Here is a 17,750-nt window from a genome sequence, read left to right as displayed (position 1 = left end):
CCTGCATCGACCCCTGGAGTGGGCCCTCCATTCTGCAGGGCCGATCTTGCAACCCCCTCATTGTCAGGCGAGGTCAGGAGAGCCCTCAGGCATGGCCTCCTCTGCCCCTAGGTTGGCCCCACTGACCCCCAGATCCCCCTGAGGCCGGGCTGTGCAGGAGGTGGGGTGCAGCAGCCCTTCCATCGGGGATCTGGCAGTTTCCTTCCCTCCCCTCAGCTTCCCTCCTCAGAGCAGACGGGAGGAGCCAGAGACCAGCTGCTTGCTTGCTTGCTTGGGGCCAGGAGTTCTGCCTTCGGCGGCTTCATGCATCACCCCACCTCCCCCCTGGATCTCTCTCTCCTCCTCCTCCTCCTCCTCCTCCTCTTCCTGCTGCCGGCTGGGCTCTGAGCTCCCCAGGCTGCACCACCCTCCGCTTGTGCCCCCCCCCCCGCCTTCCCTTATCCTCACAGTCTCCCACCCGCAGCCCGGCTTCCTGAAGTGCTGCTTTAAGAGCGGCCAGGAAGCTCGGAGCTGCTGCTGCTGCATTTCCTTTTCATGCCCCGCCTCTCAGCTTCCTGTGCAATGCATTGTGGGATAGCCCCCCCCCCCCCGCCACCAGGGATTTGGGGATCCTGAGAATAGCCTGAAAGTGTTGCATGAGGAGCAGCTGAGGAGGAGGAGGAGTGAAGGGCTTGGAAAGGAGGCAGAGCTTGCAGGAGGCTGCAGAAGCCGACTGGGCCTAATAACGAGCAGGACTTTCCTGAGTCTTCGGGGGCATCATTGAGTCTGCAGCAGGGTGCAAGAGGACGGCGCTGCCTGAAGGACTGAACGTGTTCTTACACACACCCCGTGCCAGCCTGAAGGACTCTGGGCTGCTGCATGCTTTGGCTAAAGAGCAAGGTAAGGGAGGAAAAGCAGCAGCAGCAGCAGCAGCACCCCAGGGAAGGGGGTGGAGGTGGTGGTCTCTCTCTCTTTCTCTCTCTCTCTCCCAGCCACCCAGCAGTCTTTTCTGCTGTCAGAAATGTCCCGGCATGGCTCTGAGGTGTGCAGCCAGCAGCATCCACCTGTCCAGGGCATGGAGGTGGGTGGGGAGAGAAAGAGGCCAGGAGGGTTTGCAAGAAGAGATCCAGCATGGTGTAGTGGTTAGAGTGCTGGACTAGGACCAGGGAGACCCGAGTTCCAATCCCCATTCAGCCATGAGAGTTGCTGGGTGACTCTGGGCCAGTCACTTCTCTCTCAGCCTAACCTACTTCACAGGGTTGTTGTGAGAAGAAACTCAAGTATGGAGTACACCACTCTCGGCTCCTTGGAGGAAGAGCAGGATATAAAATGTAAATAATAAATCATTATAATAACTCTTTGCTCCAACCCCAGATCGGCCCCAAAGCTCTCAGCAACCAGTGAGTGTTGAGCTGGGGAAGGGGAAAGTTTCTCTTTGCCAGTTATGGAACCTACCTGCAAAAACAAAACCAATATTTCAGTCTTTTGAGGGTTGGTCTGGGAGTTTATGTCAGAGAGTGAGTGAGTGAGTCCCAAGCAGCTTGATATAGAGAGATAATAGTGAGCTGGGGAAAAGGCCTTTGATAGGTAAGGATCCTCACAGTTTGCAAGCCCACAAGCCCAGATTTCTGCTGGGAATGAAAAGAAAGTTTTGAAGCTGTAAGTGGGGTCCTGGAAGGTGGGGAAGAGGAGGCCAGGGGTGACCCCTGTGCCTGAAGGGACCTTCCTGGTGGTCTGGCTTCCCCCCACCCATCATTATATTTGAATGGAAGACTACAGGTGTGAGCCCTGCCAGATATTCCCCTTAGGGGTTGGGGCCATTGCTCAGTAGAAGAGCACCTGCATGCTTGCATACAGAAAGAAGGCCCCGAGATCCCTGTCTGGCATCTCCAAGAGAGGGCTGAGGGAGATTCCCGCCTGCAGCCTTGGAGAAGCCGCTGCCAGACTGTGAAGACAAGACTGAGCTAGAGAGACCAATGTTCTGACTCAGATGAAGGCAGATTCCTATGTGCCTAAGGAGCACAGGCTGGCATAAGGCTTTTTCTCCCGCCATTTTACTTCTTACAACAGTCCTGTGAGGTAGGTTAGGAGGAGACAAAGTGATGGGCCCAAGGGCATCCACTGAGCTTCATGACTGAGTGGGAAAGGATATGAACTTGGCTCTCTCCCATCCCAGTCAACCCACTTCTCACTCTCCTTCTTTATCTATTAATTGATCTTTTGTTTCTATACAAACTGCTTCAAGAACTTTTAGAGTTCTCTAATCCTAGGTATAATTAGCGAACACAATTTGAAGCCACCTGCTTTACTTGAAAGCACCTTCAGCCCATCTCCCCAGTCATTAGAGCTGGAGTGAAATTCCCTAGATGCACCCAGAGAAGCTCGGACAGGCTCATCTGGCTTTTTGCTGTGACTCAATCCCCTTGATCAATTCATTGGGGAACACATACACCTTTGCCCTGGAGGAAACGAGGTCTCTGTTGGTTGCTTTAAAGCTGTTATCTAGAAAAAAGACTAAGCCTGGAAGGGTGTTGAATGAAACCCCCACTAAAACTTAGGAAATAAAGGGGGCTGCTTCCAGCTTTAGTGTGCAAAAGGGGCTAATAATAATAATAATAACAGCCATCCCTCAGTGTTTTCTGGTGTGGGAGAGGGAGGCATGGAGAGAAGAAAGAAGGAGCCATGGTGTCTGGTCATACTAATGGACCCTGCGACTTCCCAAGTAAAATGGAAATCATTCTCCATCACCGACAGGAGCTTGGAAGTAGGTCCAGTAGGAATCCCTTGAACAGCTGTAGATCAAGCTGATCAATGGCTCTTGGGCCTTGAATAAATCTTTCTGTACCATTTTTCTTTGGGCGAGGACAGACAGAAGCAGGCTATGTAGTGCCTTTCAAAGAAAAATCCCCCCAAGCAGTTCACACAGAAAAAGTAGAGCAGAAGCTTGATAGATTCCGTTCCAAGGGGACATTGGAAAAAGCTCCCCCTGCTAACAGCTGCAGGCCAGGCCACTTGGAAATGTAAGTTCTGACTGGCTTAGATCATGGTGGCTTTGAATAAGGTCCATTTCACCCTCCAGCCTGCCTCGCCCTTCAGCTCTCTTTTCAACACTCCCCTCATTTTGGAGCCTTTTTCTCTTCTGAAGCCCAAAGTGGCCATATTGCACTCCCTAGGCAAGTCTCCGCTTGCATATAGGGTGACCTGGATAGCTCTCTGGTCCCTGTTCCCCATCTGCTCCATGACCCTGACATCTCCTAACAGGTGCTGAGCGCCACTCAGGGTTAAGTCCAGGGTCAGCTTCTCCCTATTTGGTTCCATGACCAGCTGTTCTAAGGCACAGTCATTTAGTGTATCTAGAAATCGGGCCTCTGTAACCCAGATGGGAATTTGCCCACTCCAAGGGAGGGTGGTTCAAGACACCCATTTCCACAACTCTGTCTCTCCTGGATGCCTCCCTCATGTCCATCTTCAGATCATTGTCTAAGAGGGTTTAAAGCTGTTTCTATTTGCAATCTCTTCTCCATTCTTTTCTTAATTTGAGTCCAACAGATTTTAGAGTAATCATATAGCCATCAAAGGTGGAAAAAGATTGCCAAACATTTCCACCTCATAGTGGAAACATTTCTCATAGCGTTCTGAGCAGAATGGGTTTTCCTTGATTTCCACCTTCAATGGTCCACCTTCAGTGTAGATGCTGCTCCACTGAGGTAATTCCCAGAGAGTTGGGATGCTGCAGCCGGAGTCCTAAAGGGCATCACTGGGGCTTCTTTTGTCAAGGCACAGTCTATCCCCACAGACTATTGGCCAGAACCCCACAGTCTTCCTAGGTAGTAGCTAGACAGACCTACAGGGCGCATTGCCAAGGTTCTCTCAGCAAGGTGCAGTCCTCCATGGTGGCCACACCACTGCACTGGGCAATGTAGTGAGCATCAGGCCAGAGCCAACGTCCTTGTGCACAGGCCACTGGAAGCCTTCAGGTGCTTCTTCCCCCCGGGTGTGGGCTGGATCCCCTCAAGTGTCCCAAGTCAGTTGGTCAGCCAGCAGTTCTAGTCCCGGAGCCCCTTTTCTCCCCAGGGGACCTTCAGTAAGAGCCGCCTGAGAGCCCCCCTCTCCCCTGGGCAGCAGCAGCTGGGCTGATGCAACGTCCCAGGAGAGCAGCTCACAATTCTGAGGCGGCCTGTGATTCTGAGCTGGGCTCTCCCGCTGCAAGTTCTACCTTCACCTCTGGTTTCCTGCTACTACCGGAGGGAGGCGCCAAGAGGGTGGTTTGCCTGCTCCCTTATTAAGCGTCCGCTAGGAACCCCGGGAAGTCACCCAGCTCAAATATGGAAGGCTTGCAGCCTGGGGCATGTCATGAGTGAATGATCTCGGTTCCTGGAGCCACCTGTCTCCCCTGGGAACCTCCATGGGACATTACCAACCCCAGGCGGGGCCCCAGGCTGCCTCCCTGTAGGGAGGTCCATCAGCCCAGCCCTCATTCTTCCCCAGTTCTCCAAGAGCAGAGTTCTCTGGTTTGCCCCATTGATTACATAAATAATGTCATCCCATGGTTCCCACGGTGGGTGCAGTGAAAGAGGAAAAAACCCAACGAAACTGTGTCTTGTGTATCTTGCTGGGAGAGTATATGAAAGAAATACAGAGAAGAGGCTATGGCAGTAGGGATGTGTGAACAAGTTCGATTCTGAACCTGTTGGACATTGAACTGGTTTGGTTTTATAGCTCAGTATTGGACCAACCCCACCCCCCACCCCAAGTTTTGTTTGATATTGAACCGAACCCCCTGGCCTGTTTGGGGGGTTCTAAATTAAATTTATTTATTTATTAAATAGGAATGTAACTTGCCGCCGCTGTTCTGGGGAGCTTCTCCGAGGCCACATGGGTTCTCCGAAGGTCCTTCCTCCCCCACCAGCCTCTGTTAATGTCCAAATTGCCTGGTTCAAGCAGTCTTCAGGCCATTCCGGTCCTGACTTCTGTCACAGTGGCCATTTTGGAGGCCGCCGCATAGAGACCCATTGGGCATGTGCGGGTGACCTATAGAGACCCATTGGGCATGTGCGGCAGCGGGCAGGTCTAGAATGGGCTGAAGACTGCCCAAAGACTGGGCAATTCTGAAATTAACAGAGGCTAGCAGGGGGAGTGTCCTCTGAAAAGCCCCCTGGAGCAGCAGCCATGAGTTATATTTCTGAAGAACCAGTGTGGTGTAGTGGTTAGAGTGCTGGACTAGGAGCGGAGACACCCAAGTTGAAATCACCATTCGGCCATGCTACTTGCTGGGGGACTCTGGACCGGTCATTTCTCTCTCAGCCTTTCACAGGCATAGACAATAAAATAAACTTGACTATATACACTGCTCTAGGCTCCTTGGAGAAAGAGTGCAATATAAATGTGGGGTGGGGTGGAAGGGGGGGTTAAAAAACCCAACCGTGAACCTAACCAAACCAGGGGCTTCGGGGTGCTCAAAACCGAACATGCCCAGGCCAGTTGGAGTCTGCTCCAGACTCGAACCAAACTGGGCAACCTGGTTTTGTGCAGAGCCCTATTTGGCAGCAGCCTCCAAGCTAACTTCACCTGAGATACAACTCTCAGGTTGGGGAGAGGAGGTTGGAATGTGTCTGCAAAGGGAGGAGGTTGGGAAAGGGTCTGATGGAGGAGAGGCCAAACTGGCCAGGTCTGATCCTTTCCCACCCACCGGAAGCTTGAGTTCAATGCAATTGGGGTACAGAGAACAGACGGGAAATTGGGGGGCGCTGATGGCACGTGTGGGAGAGAACAGATGGGAGGGTCCAGCTCTCTGGTGAATTCTGTCTCCAGTCCCAATGGATATCTCCACAGATCACTTGGATGGTTCTCGAGGGGCAGGGTCTTCCCACTTCTCACTGGGGTGTCATCTGTAAAACCTCTTGCCCATCTTTGGGGTTCTGGCCCATCTAGAGTTGTCAGGTGTCCATCAAGTTGTCCTCTGGTGTTCAGCAGGGTTAACTCTTGCACCCCACTGTTTTGGGACAGGCCCGGAGAGCGGCTAGTGTCATGTGAAGTGTTCTCTGGCCTTGATAGATCAGCAGCAAAAAGCCCATCTCTCTGTCCTGGCCTTTAAGACTGGCCTGATTGATGTTGATGGGAGGAGGGAGGGAGGAGCACTCTTCCTTCTAATACAAACAAGAGCTGCCCAAAGGCCTGGAAGATGCAACAATTAGCACCATAACAAGCGTGAATTACTTCCTGCTAACGTCTGCCCAGTACATCTTGGAAACATCTAGCCGGTAACAAGCTGGCACTTTGCTTGAATCTAAAACATGAGCACAGTTGCTAGAAGCCTTGTAGAGAGGAGGAGGCTTTAACATCTGCTTTCCAGAGACAGTGGCAGCCCAGTGGTGAGAGCCTGTGTGGTTGCTGTCTGCTGTGGTTAGCTTGCCAGCCTGTGTGCCCCCTAGCGTGTGGGGCTGTGGCTGCAGGTTTGTCTGTGCGGGATCGGGGCCAGAGGGGGTGAGTCAGCAGTTCCTGAGGGTCAGCTGCTCAGATTAGCTGTCTTTCTGGGCTTATCAAAGGACGGCTGGCCTGTGGCGTTGGGCCTGCCACCGGTGGGGTCACACCGAAGGGGCAACACTAAAGGGGGCAGCCCCTTTGAGAGAGCCACTTCGGGGGGCGACCAGGGCCAGGGCCTGATGATATTTGTCTGGCTTCTCTCGTTCTCAGATCCTGGGTGTTCCAGATGTGTCTTGTTTTGTCTGGGGATGGGGAGACAGGGGTTGTGTCCACTGACTCTGGGGTGGCTCTTATGGGGTGGTGGGGAATAGAGGAAGTAAATTTGGCAGGTCAGCGCAACATTACAGGGGAAGGGAAGTCAGAAATCTATGAGCTGTTTTCCCTTCCAGCTGCCCTGCCAACTCTTTGACCTTGGGGAGCAGTGTGGACCTCCCTCAGACCCTTACCTTGCTCCTCTGTAGTGCCAGGTCTGTCCAGAATAAGTCGGAAACCATCCATGACTTGTTTGGGGGAGGCTGGTGGCCCAGTCTGGTCCCAGCTTCTCCCTCCAGGGTATTCTGTTGAGGAGCAGGTGCGGGGACATGGGCGGGGAGGTGGAGTGGCTGGTGTCTATAAGAATAACCTCTCCCTGACCAGGATCCCTGTGGACCATATTATTATTATTTTATTATTATTATTATTTTGCATTTATATTCCGCTCTTCCTCCAAGGAGCCCAGAGCGGTGTACTACATACATAGGTTTCTCCTCACAGCAACCCTGGGAAGTAGGTTAGGCTGAGAGAGAAGTGACTGGCCCAGAGTCACCGAGCTAGTATCATGGCTGAATGGGGATTTGAACTCGAGCCTCCCCAGTTCTAGTCCAGCACTCTAGCCACTACACCACGCTGACTCCATACTGAATGTATCCATACTGAATGTGTGTACCTAAGTTTGGGGAACAGGGATAGACTGGGACTTCTCTTGGTGTACCGATCGCCCCACTACCCAATGGCGTTCCTTACTGAGCTGACAGATTTGGTTTCAGGTGTCTCCCAGGGTTGTGGGACTTCAATGTCCACTTTGGGAACAATTTGTCTGGAGCGGCTCAGGAGTTCATAGTGGCCATGACGACTATGGGCCTATCCCAAAGGGTCTTGGGACCAATGCAAATTGCAGCTCACTTCTTGCTGAAATAAGAGCCTCCCCATCACTTACAACTTTTAATAGGGCAGTCAAGATGCATTTGTTCACCTAGACTTGTAATTAGATATTGCTTTAATTGTTTTAATAGTTTTGACTTTTAAAATTTAGATTGTTGAAATGTGTCAATCTTTCTTGGTTGTTTTTATTGTTTCTAAACCGCCCAGATAACTTTTGTTTTAGGCGGTATAAAAATATTTATTTTATTTTATTATTCGATAGTTAGATAAATAAATAAAGCCAGCCAGTGAAGGTCCTGGTTCTGTAATCTGCAAGGTCACTGATGCATGTTGCTCAGCTTCCAAAATATTAGCTTGTTTAAACAGCAAGATTCTTGGTTGTTGCCCATAGTCCTTTGGTGGGGGCAACTTATAAGAGAATACAAAATACAAGTATCAACTGGATATTAATAACAATATTTTATAAGGCATTGCTAAGGAAATGAATAGATTAACAGGTTTAGCTCAGTAGTTTCAGGAAGCAGTTCAGAGCCCATTTTGTTTCTCAAGGAGAAGAAACAGGTGCAGACAGGATCTGGGCCATTGACTCGTGACAATAGGGTCTCCTTCAGTTTCCATTTCTATCCCAGGCTCTAACTAGTTTTCTCTTTCGGGGTACTGCAGGTAAATGTTGGGAGAGGAAGAATGATAGAAACCCGATGGATGGAGCAGCTAGATGGGGAAAAAGGAAACAAGAGAGACTAGAAACTGGAATGAATCCAATGCTTTTCAGCATGTAATCCAGCAAATAACACAACAAGCAGGAGAAAGAAGCCTGTGTCCTCCGTGTGGGAAAAGCTCCTCTTCTGAACCCAGCTTTCAATCTTAGAAGGAAATGAACGCAAGGAAGAAACCACATAAATGCCTGGAATGTGGAAAGAACCTCAGCACGAGTGGAGAATTTACTATACACCACAGAATCCACACTGAGGAAAAACCACATAAATGCTTGGAGTGTGGAAAGAGCTTCAGCACAAGAGCACATCTTATTATACACCATAGAACCCACACTGGGGAGAAGCCACATAAATGCTTGGAGTGTGGAAAGAGCTTCAGCACAAGAGCACATCTTATTAAACACCATAGAACCCACACTGGGGAGAAACCACATAAATGCCTGGAGTGTGGAAAGAGCTTCAGCCAGAGAGCACATCTTATTATACACCATAGAACCCATACTGGGGAGAAACCACTTAAATGCCTTGAGTGTGGAAAGAGCTTCAGCCAGAGATCAAATCTTTTTGTACACCATAGAACCCACACTGGGGAGAAGCCACATAAATGCCTGGAGTGTGGAAAGAGCTTCAGCACAAGTGCATATCTTATTATACACCATAGAACCCACACTGGGGAGAAACCACATACATGCCTGGATTGTGGAAAGAGCTTCAGCACAAGTGCAAATCTTATTATACACCATAGAACCCACACTGGGGAGAAACCACATAAATGCCTGGAGTGTGGAAAGAGCTTCATAACAAGACAACAACTTACGGTACACCTTAGAACCCACACTGGGGAGAAACCACATAAATGCCTGGATTGTGGAAAGAGCTTCAGCCAGAGAGCACATCTTATTATACACCATAGAACACACACTGGGGAAAAAACACATAAATGCCTGGAATGTGGAAAGAGCTTCAGCACGAGTGGAGAATTTACTGTACACCACAGAACCCACACTGGGGAGAAACCACATAAATGCCTGGAGTGTGGAAAGAGCTTCAGCACAAGTTCACATCTTATTGTACACCATAGAACCCACACTGGGGAGAAACCACATAAATGCCTGGAGTGTGGAAAGAGCTTCAGCACAAGTTCACATCTTACTGTACACCACAGAACCCACTCTGGAGAAAAACCACATAAATGCTTGGAGTGTGGAAAGAGCTTCAGCCAGAGAGCATATCTTACTGTACACTGTAGAATACACAATGGGGAGAAACCACATAAATGCCCAGAGTGTGGAAAGAGCTTCAGCAGGAGTGGAGAACTTATTGTACACCACAGAACCCACACTGGGGAGAAACCACATCAGTGCCTGGAGTGTGGAAAGAGCTTCAGCAGGAGTGGAGAACTTATTGTACACCACAGAACCCACACTGGGGAGAAACCACATCAGTGCCTGGAGTGTGGAAAGAGCTTCAGCACAAGAGCACATCTTATTATACACCATAGAACCCACACTGGAGAGAAACCACATAAATGCCTGGAGTGTGGAAAGAGCTACAGCACAAGTTCAAATCTTATTGTACACCACAGAATCCACACTGGGGAGAAACCACATAAATGCCTGGAGTGTGGAAAGAGCTTCAGCAGGAGTGGAGAACTTATTGTACACCACAGAACCCACACTGGGGAGAAACCACATAAGTGCCTTGAATGTGGAAAGAGCTTCAACAGGAGTGGAGAACTTATTGTACACCACAGAACCCACACTGGGGAGAAAGCACATAAGTGCCTGGAGTGTGGAAAGAGCTTCACCAGGAGTGGAGAACTTACTGTACACCACAGTACCCACACTGGAGAGAAACCACATAAATGCTTGGAGTGTGGAAAAAGCTTTAGCCAGAGAGCACATCTTACTGTACACTGTAGAACACACACTGGGGAGAAATCACATAAATGCCTGGAGTATGGAAAGAGCTTCAGCACGAGACCACAACTTATTGCACACCATAGAACCCATACTGGTGAGAAGGCACATAAATGACAGAAGCATGGTGGAACAGTGAGAACCAGTGAGACACTGTTATCCCTGGATATAAACTCTTTAGAAAAAGCAGGGAGGGGTGCCTTGGAGTTGGAGTAGCACTGTATGTTAAGAAGGGATAGAATCTAACAAGCTAGAAAACCTAGTTGGACTGGAGTCCTCCACAGAATCCCATACAAGGCCTGAAAGGGAATGTGTTACTGGGAACATACTATTGCCCTCCGGATCAAAACGCTGACAGTGACTGGGAGTTGCAGGAGGAAATCAGGGAGGCATCCAGGAGAGGCAGGGCTGTAATAATGGGTGACTTCAATTACCCACACATAGGCTTGGTCAATTCAGTCAGGTAATGTCAAAGAGGTCAAATCAGATATCCTGAATAACTGCCCTAGAAGAGTTGGTCTTGGAACCAACCAGAGAGAAGGTGACCTTGGACTTAATGGTGAGTGGCAGTGGCACCCAGGACCTAGTGTGTGATGTCAGTATCATCAACCCTTTTTAGGGAACAGTGACCATAGTGTGATCAAATTCAGCATACATGCGGGGAGAGAATCACCAAGGAAGTCTAGCACAGACATTTTGAATTTCGGAAGAGGAAACTTCTCCAAAATGAGGAGTATGGTGAAAAGAAAGCTGAAAGGGAAAATCAGGAGAGTCACTTGGCTACAGAGTGCATGGAGTTTACTCAAAATCACAGTACTAGAAGCCCAGTTAGATAGTATACCCAAAAGGAGGAAAGGTACTGCTATGTCCAGGAGGATGCCAGCATGGCTAACATTCTACAACAATGTGCAAAAACATGTATGAAAATGGAGCAATATAGCATGGGTGACAGTTTCCAGGAGGCCAACGCCACAAAGGCATAAAACCGCAACATGATGATCTTTAGCAAACCTCCGTTCCAAAAGAGAAGAGGGCAACACATTAAAGCGGGCCCGAGCAAATGAAACCCAAAATTTAGAAAAATGCAGCGTTGTTAAGTAGTTAGCACCTCTATCTCCCCAAGGTGGCAAAATCCCAAAATGTAAAGGGGACCATAATGTCAACGGGAAACTTCAAGTGTATGCTGATGGGATCTGAGCTGTCGGTGACTGACCAGGAGAGGGATCTTGGGGTCGTGGTGGACAACTCGTTGAAAGTGTCGACTCAATGTGCGGAGGTTGTGAAAAAGGCCAATTCCATGCTAGGGATCATTCGGAAGGGGAGTGAAAATAAAACTGCTAATATTATAATGCCCTAATACAAAACTATGGTGTGGCCAAACCTGGAGTACTGCGTACAATTCTGGCCACCACATCTAAAAAAGGACATTGTAGAACTGGAAAAGCTGCAGAAGAGGGCAACCAAGATGATCAGGGGCCTAGAGCACCTTTCTTATGAGGCAAGGCTACAACACCTGGGGATTTTAATTTTTAAAAAAAGACTGTGGGGGAGACATGATAGAGGTCTATAAAATCATGCCTGGTATGGAGAAAGGAGACAGAGATAAATTCTTCTCCCTCTCATATAACACTAGAACTAGGGGTTATCACATGGAATAGTTTGCCAGGAAATCTAGAGCCAACAAATGGAAGTACTTTTTCACACAACACATAATGCACTTGTGGAATTCTCTGCCACAAGATGTGGTGACAGCCAACAACCTGGATGGCTTGAAGAGGGGTTTGGATAACTTCATGGAGGAGAGGTCTATCATCGGCTACTAGTCGGAGGGCTTCAGGCCACCTCCAGCCTCAAAGGCAGGATGCCTCTGAGTACCAGTTGCAGGGGGAGTAACAGCAGGAGAGAGGACATACCCTCAACTCCTGCCTGTGGCGTCCATCGGCATCTGGTGGGCCACTGTGCGAAAGAGGATGCTGGACTAGATGAGCCTTGGGCCCGATCCAGCAGGGCTGTTCTTATGTTCTTAAATGCCTGGAGTGTGGAAAGAGCTTCAAGCTGAATAAACACCATAGAACGCACTCAGGGGAGAAATCACATAAATGCCTGGCGTGTGGAGAGACTTCAGCACAAGTGGAGCTCTTACTGTATCCCATAGAACCCACATAGAGAAAACCACATGAATGCTTGGAGTGTTCAGAATCCCGTTCTGTGTTGGTTGGTGTAGACAATACTTAGCTGGATGGACCAGTCGTGTGACTGAGTTCCGGAGCTTCATATGTTCATCTGGAGCACGTCTCACTCAGGAGTTGAGCCCCTGCTTTCCATGCCATTGGTCCCAGGTTCAATCCCTGGCAGCATCCACAGAGAGGGCTGGGATAGAGGTTGCCTGGAACCTTGGAGGGTCGCTGCCAGTCAGTGTAGACCAGTGTTGAACAACTTTGTCCCTCCTGCCATTGTTGGCTACGTCTCGCACCACCGCTGATGATTGATGACTGTTGCTGAGCATGCTGGGAGTTATAATCGAATGGGTTCAAGCTGTGCTGCCCTGGGTCAGATAGTACTGAACTAGATGGAGGGTGGCTTAGTCTATATCAGGCCTGCTCAACTTGGCCCCCCCAGCTGTTCTTGGACTACAACTCCCATAATCCCCAGCCACAGTGGCCAATAGCCAGGGATTATGGGAGTTGTAGGCAAATCTGCAGGAGGGCCGAAGTTGAGCTGGCCTGGTCTATATACAGCTTCTTCCAGAGTTCCACATAGAACATACACACGGTGCTTAGGAGCACATTAGGAGAGAAAGCAGAGAGAAATGGATAGTTCTAATTGTTGGAGATGAACTTCCAGTGCATCGACCTTTTGCACCAACTGTCCTAATGACCACTAGGGGCATTGGGAGTAGAGACAGTGAGTCAGGGTCACCCGATCTGTCCCCACTCTATGACCCTTGAATGGACTCTGCAGCACTTCCTGTACTGAGTCACAATCCTTCCTTTCCTCCTTGACAGCAGATGGAAACCTCTCTCTCTCTCCTTGCCTATCCATTATGTAGTCCTTTAGATTAGAGATAGGTCTTTCCTATCTAAGTGTATTTAACCAATAAATATTTCGTGTTTAGTCATACAAGGATCTCCATGTGTTTTCTCGAAATAGCTGAAATATCCAAACCATCCTCTGCTACCTAGTCTGTAACTGGAGTGTGTGCTCATTCCTTAGTGCTCTGCTGTTTTACCTATTGTGGGTAAAAATCAACAGCCTCTAACACTAATAATCTCTCTTCCATTTCAAAATGGAGACGAAATCACCCTTTCTTTCTTTTTTTGAAATGCCAACAATGTGACAAGAAATTTGCAGGCTGATTATTTCAGCACTATCCCAAAACACCCATTTTGGAAGGGCGGTCTATAAATCAAGTAAATCAATATATAAATAAAACCAGGAAGGGGGCTGCACCTATTTACTATGCTTTTACTTAACTGAGCCCATCTGATGTGATGCAGGATCACACTCACTGCATTGAGAATTAAACATCTTCTGGAGCCCTTCTTGATACACAAGTTCCTTGTTCTGATGGGGACCAGCATGGAGAGCTGGTCTTGATGTAGCAAGCAGGACTTGTCCTCTTAACTAAGCAGGGTCCACCCTGGTTGCATTTGAATGGAGCACTGTAAGAGATTCCCCTTCGGGGATGGAGCCGCTCTGGGAAGAGCCGAAGGTTCCAAGTTCCCTCCCTGGCAGCATCTCCAAGATCGGGCTGAGAGAGATCCCTGGCTGCAACTTTGGAAAAGCTGCTGCCAGTCTGTGCAGACAATACTAAGCTAGAGGAACAATGGTTTGACTCGGTATATTGCAGCTTCCTATGTTCCTATGATGGTCTCATCTCAAAAAGCGTGGGAAGGGGGGGGGGAAATCAGTATCGTAGAGCAAGGAAAACATACAGAAAAAAAGCAATCCAAGAGATCGAGGAGCTGGATCACTTTGATGATAAAAAGCAAAGTATTTTTTTCTATTTGTGAAACTAAAAGGTAACTAAGGGGGTGCAGGATAGAGATTTATAAGCGTACAGTGTGGCAAGAATGGGAAGATTTTTAATCCACTCTCACAACAATGGAACATACAGGTGAAACTCGGAAAATTAGAATATCGTGCAAAAGTCCATTAATTTCAGTAATGCAAATCAAAAGGTGAAACTGATATATGAGACAGATGCATTACATGCAAAGCGAGATAAGTCAAGCCTTAATTTGTTATAATTGTGATGATCATGGCGTACAGCTCATGAAAACCCCAAATCCACAATCTCAGAAAATTAGAATATTACATGGAACCAATAAGACAAGGATTGTAGAATAGAACAATATCGGACCTCTGAAAAGTATAAGCATGCATATGTGTTCAGTACTTGGTTTGGGCCCCTTTTGCAGCAATTACTGCCTCAATGCGGCGTGGCATGGATGCTATCAGCCTGTGGCACTGATGAAGTATTATGGAAGACCAGGATTAGCAGCCTTCAGCTGTTCTGCATTGTTTGGTCTCATGTCTCTCATCCTTCTCTTGGCAATGCCCCATAGATTCTCTATAGGGTCAGGTCAGGCGAGTTTGCTGGCCAATCAAGCACAGTACACTGTATACTTGTCAGAGGTCCGATGTTCTATTCTACAATCCTTGTCTTATTGGTTCCATGTAATATTCTAATTTTCTGAGATTGTGGATTTGGGGTTTTCATGAGCTGTACGCCATGATCATCACAATTATAACAAATTAAGGCTTGACTTATCTCGCTTTGCATGTAATGCATCTGTCTCATATATCAGTTTCACCTTTTGATTTGCATTACTGAAATTAATGGACTTTTGCACGATATTCTAATTTTCCGAGTTTCACCTGTAAATTTACGCAATGAAGCTGATTGGAAGTGGGTTCTCTGACCAAAAATAAGTCCTAGAGTAAATTTATGGCCGGGGTTTTCAGATATTGGTCCCCTTGTTTGAGGGGTGCCCTGCCATCAAAATAGTCCCCACCACCTAAATGAGAGATTCCAGACCCCAGACCAATTACCCCAGCCGCACCAGTAGAAAAACGTAGGTTTCCTGGATAAAGGGAAAGCGAGAAGGCTGATGCATACCTGGCCAACTTTGAGAAAACATGCATTAGCTACCAAATATCTGAGTCACAAGACCCCACTGAGGTGCTGGCTGTGTCTGCTGAGATGCAAGTGGAGGAGATGGAGGACTATCAGCTTTTTCAGCAGAGTGAAGTCCAGATTGGGGCTTACCCCTGAGAATGCCTGCAGAAAGTTCCAAAACCTCTTTCGAAAGTTCAGCAAGATGAACCAGAGCTTTGCACATCAGCTACATTTTTCTTTGACGGCTGCTGCTGCTATTATTTTCTTTCTGATTCTGGGTTGCCATGTGGCCGCTGGTTGTGGGCATGCGTTGGAGAGCTGCTGCCAGTCAGAGTAGGCAATACGGGTCCAAGTGGACCACTGTCCTGAATAGGAAGTTATGACAACTATTTCTAGCCCGTTTTTCCATCAAAGTTCCCAAAGCAGTTTACACAGATATAAATGGATGAAGAAAATAAAAGGGCCTACTGTCCCCAAAGGGGCTCACAATATAAAGAAGGAACCTAAGCAACAACCACTGGAGGGCTGTTGTGCTGGGGATGGATAGAGCCAACTCTGCAAGGCAGGGGAAAGCTTATGCAGAAAGGGCATCAGGGCACTCAGCAAAGGGCACCTTGAAGTAAAGCAGCTTTCGCTGCTTCTCCTCCCAGGGCTCTATTCTTGACCTTAAGACAGCAAGTCCAGGTCACAGAGGAGGAGTGCTGAGATGCCTAATTGCTGGGGTTTGCTGCTTTTTGAGGTCCTTGAGATCTCTTGGAAGATTCTGGGGACTCTCAGAGTGAACCCGGAGGAGGCGACTATGCTCCAAGCTACCATCGGAGATCTCGAGCTCTGGAAGTGTTTACAGAGGCTGCCGCTGTCAGTTAAGAACTCTTTAAACTTAAAAGGACCAAGGAAACAATCCTTCATGCTCAAAGAGATTCCCCGCTGTAACTTGAAGGCAAACAGATTGAAATTTTACCAGATATTCCTGCCGATATTTTAAGAAAACGCCGGGAATTGAAATTTTTGACAGTCGTTCTCCAGGAACGAGGGATTAAATATAGATGGGCAGCACCTTTTGGCCTAGAAGTTTTTATGGATCGAGGGAAAGCACAGATATAGACGACTCAGGATGCTAAGTGTCTACTGGTTTCTCTGAATGTGACAAATACTCCCACTGTGCCAGACAAAATCCCAGAGGGGGACCAATCTGAAGACTTAAAACTGTATCAAGCCTCGGCTTTTTAGAAAGAAAGACAAAGAAAAGGTCAAAACAATAGTAATTACTTTGAATGATTAGTGAATTAAAAAAATTTAATGTAACTGTTAATGGCTTGAATAGCAACTTTAAAAGGGGAAAAAATCTTTTTGAAATTGAAAAAAGAAAAAGCAGACATGATTTGCCTTCAAGTAACTCACATTAAGACGAGTAATGCCAATTTTCTGGACTGTAAATTTCTTGGTCAAAGTTATGTAGTCACCAGGGATAAGGGAAAAAATGGTGTGGTGATTTATATCAAGAATTTGCATGGATCTTGTAAGAACAAACTCAAGATAAAGCTGGCAGATATATTATTCTGAAGTTCCAAACTCAACAACAACTAAAAATCATGATTGCCTCAACTGATGCACCGAATGACAATAAAAATGGATTTGATGAGCAATATTTTCAGTCACTGCTTGAGATAACTGAAGGAGAAATCTTAGTTATGGAAGATTGGAATGCAGTTTTCTCGCCAGCTCTTGACAAAACAGGAGGATACAAGAAGAGATTCTAGCAAATTGCCAAAAAAATGTGTTTGACTATATGGCATTCCTGTCTTTAGAAGATGTATGGTGATATAAACATCCCTTGGAGAAGGGCTATACCTCCCCCCCACCGCCCCCTGCCAATAACATCAAACATATGAGATATGTGTTTGACTTCAAAATCTGCATTATCAAGACTGATTGAAGTGGAGGTCGCACTGTTAACGTATACGGATCACAGTCCATTGATCATTAGGTTTAATAGGAAACCTACCAGTCCAAGAAGATGAAGACTGAATAATCTTCTGTTAAGCTTAAATGTCAACATGAACTAAAGAGTTTCTTCCAGAGAACTATGACGCCTGATATTTCATTATTCTCAGTATGGGAATCCAGGGTTTCTTGCAGGAAAGAACAAGCAAGCAGCAGTCAAGCTTTCTATTTGGAGATCAGCCGAGTGTCCACCTCGCTCTCCACACAGGCACTCCCCCACCTACCTCCCTCTGCTTTCCCAAAGAACTATTACAATGCAAATATCCTGTGATCAAGAAAGAAACAGCAAATGAGCAGGGCAGGCTGCAAAAATAAGAAGAATGATTTACTGAGGGCTCACAGGTGCCTGGCTCTGAGGATCTCTCTTGCTTGCCTTGCAGCGCCCGC

General features: G+C 47.7%; 2 protein-coding genes across 4 annotated transcripts in view; one reads left to right on the top strand and one right to left on the bottom strand.

Moving 5' to 3' along the window:
• Positions 1–594: 594 nt before the first annotated feature.
• LOC128337079 (zinc finger protein 268-like) lies at positions 595–13,438 on the top strand. The gene is made up of 2 exons (XM_053277663.1): positions 595–879; positions 8,266–13,438. Exon 2 carries the CDS (start codon positions 8,477–8,479, stop codon positions 10,352–10,354), a length of 1,878 nt encoding a protein of 625 aa, XP_053133638.1. The 5' UTR covers positions 595–879; positions 8,266–8,476; the 3' UTR covers positions 10,355–13,438.
• LOC128337080 (zinc finger protein 182-like) overlaps positions 8,040–17,750 on the bottom strand; it is a 35,313-nt gene continuing 25,602 nt past the window's right edge. For 2 of the 3 annotated variants that reach the window (XR_008312174.1, XR_008312176.1), the window contains exon 2: positions 8,040–8,313. The gene's annotated coding sequence lies outside the window, so the exon portion shown is untranslated. Of the gene's footprint in view, positions 8,314–17,364 lie in introns of all 3 variants that reach the window. The other variant, XR_008312175.1, reaches the window with a different exon arrangement.

The sequence above is a fragment of the Hemicordylus capensis genome, chromosome 14 (genome assembly GCF_027244095.1).
Source record: "Hemicordylus capensis ecotype Gifberg chromosome 14, rHemCap1.1.pri, whole genome shotgun sequence".
Classification (NCBI taxonomy): domain Eukaryota; kingdom Metazoa; phylum Chordata; class Lepidosauria; order Squamata; family Cordylidae; genus Hemicordylus; species Hemicordylus capensis.
Note: the sequence above shows the minus strand (reverse complement) of the source record. Positions and strands in the feature narration are given on the sequence as shown.

What these genes read in the sequence shown, in the direction of transcription:
- LOC128337079 (XM_053277663.1), top strand. Translation starts at nt 8,477, where the DNA reads ATGAACGCAAGGAAGAAACCACATAAATGCCTGGAATGTGGAAAGAAC.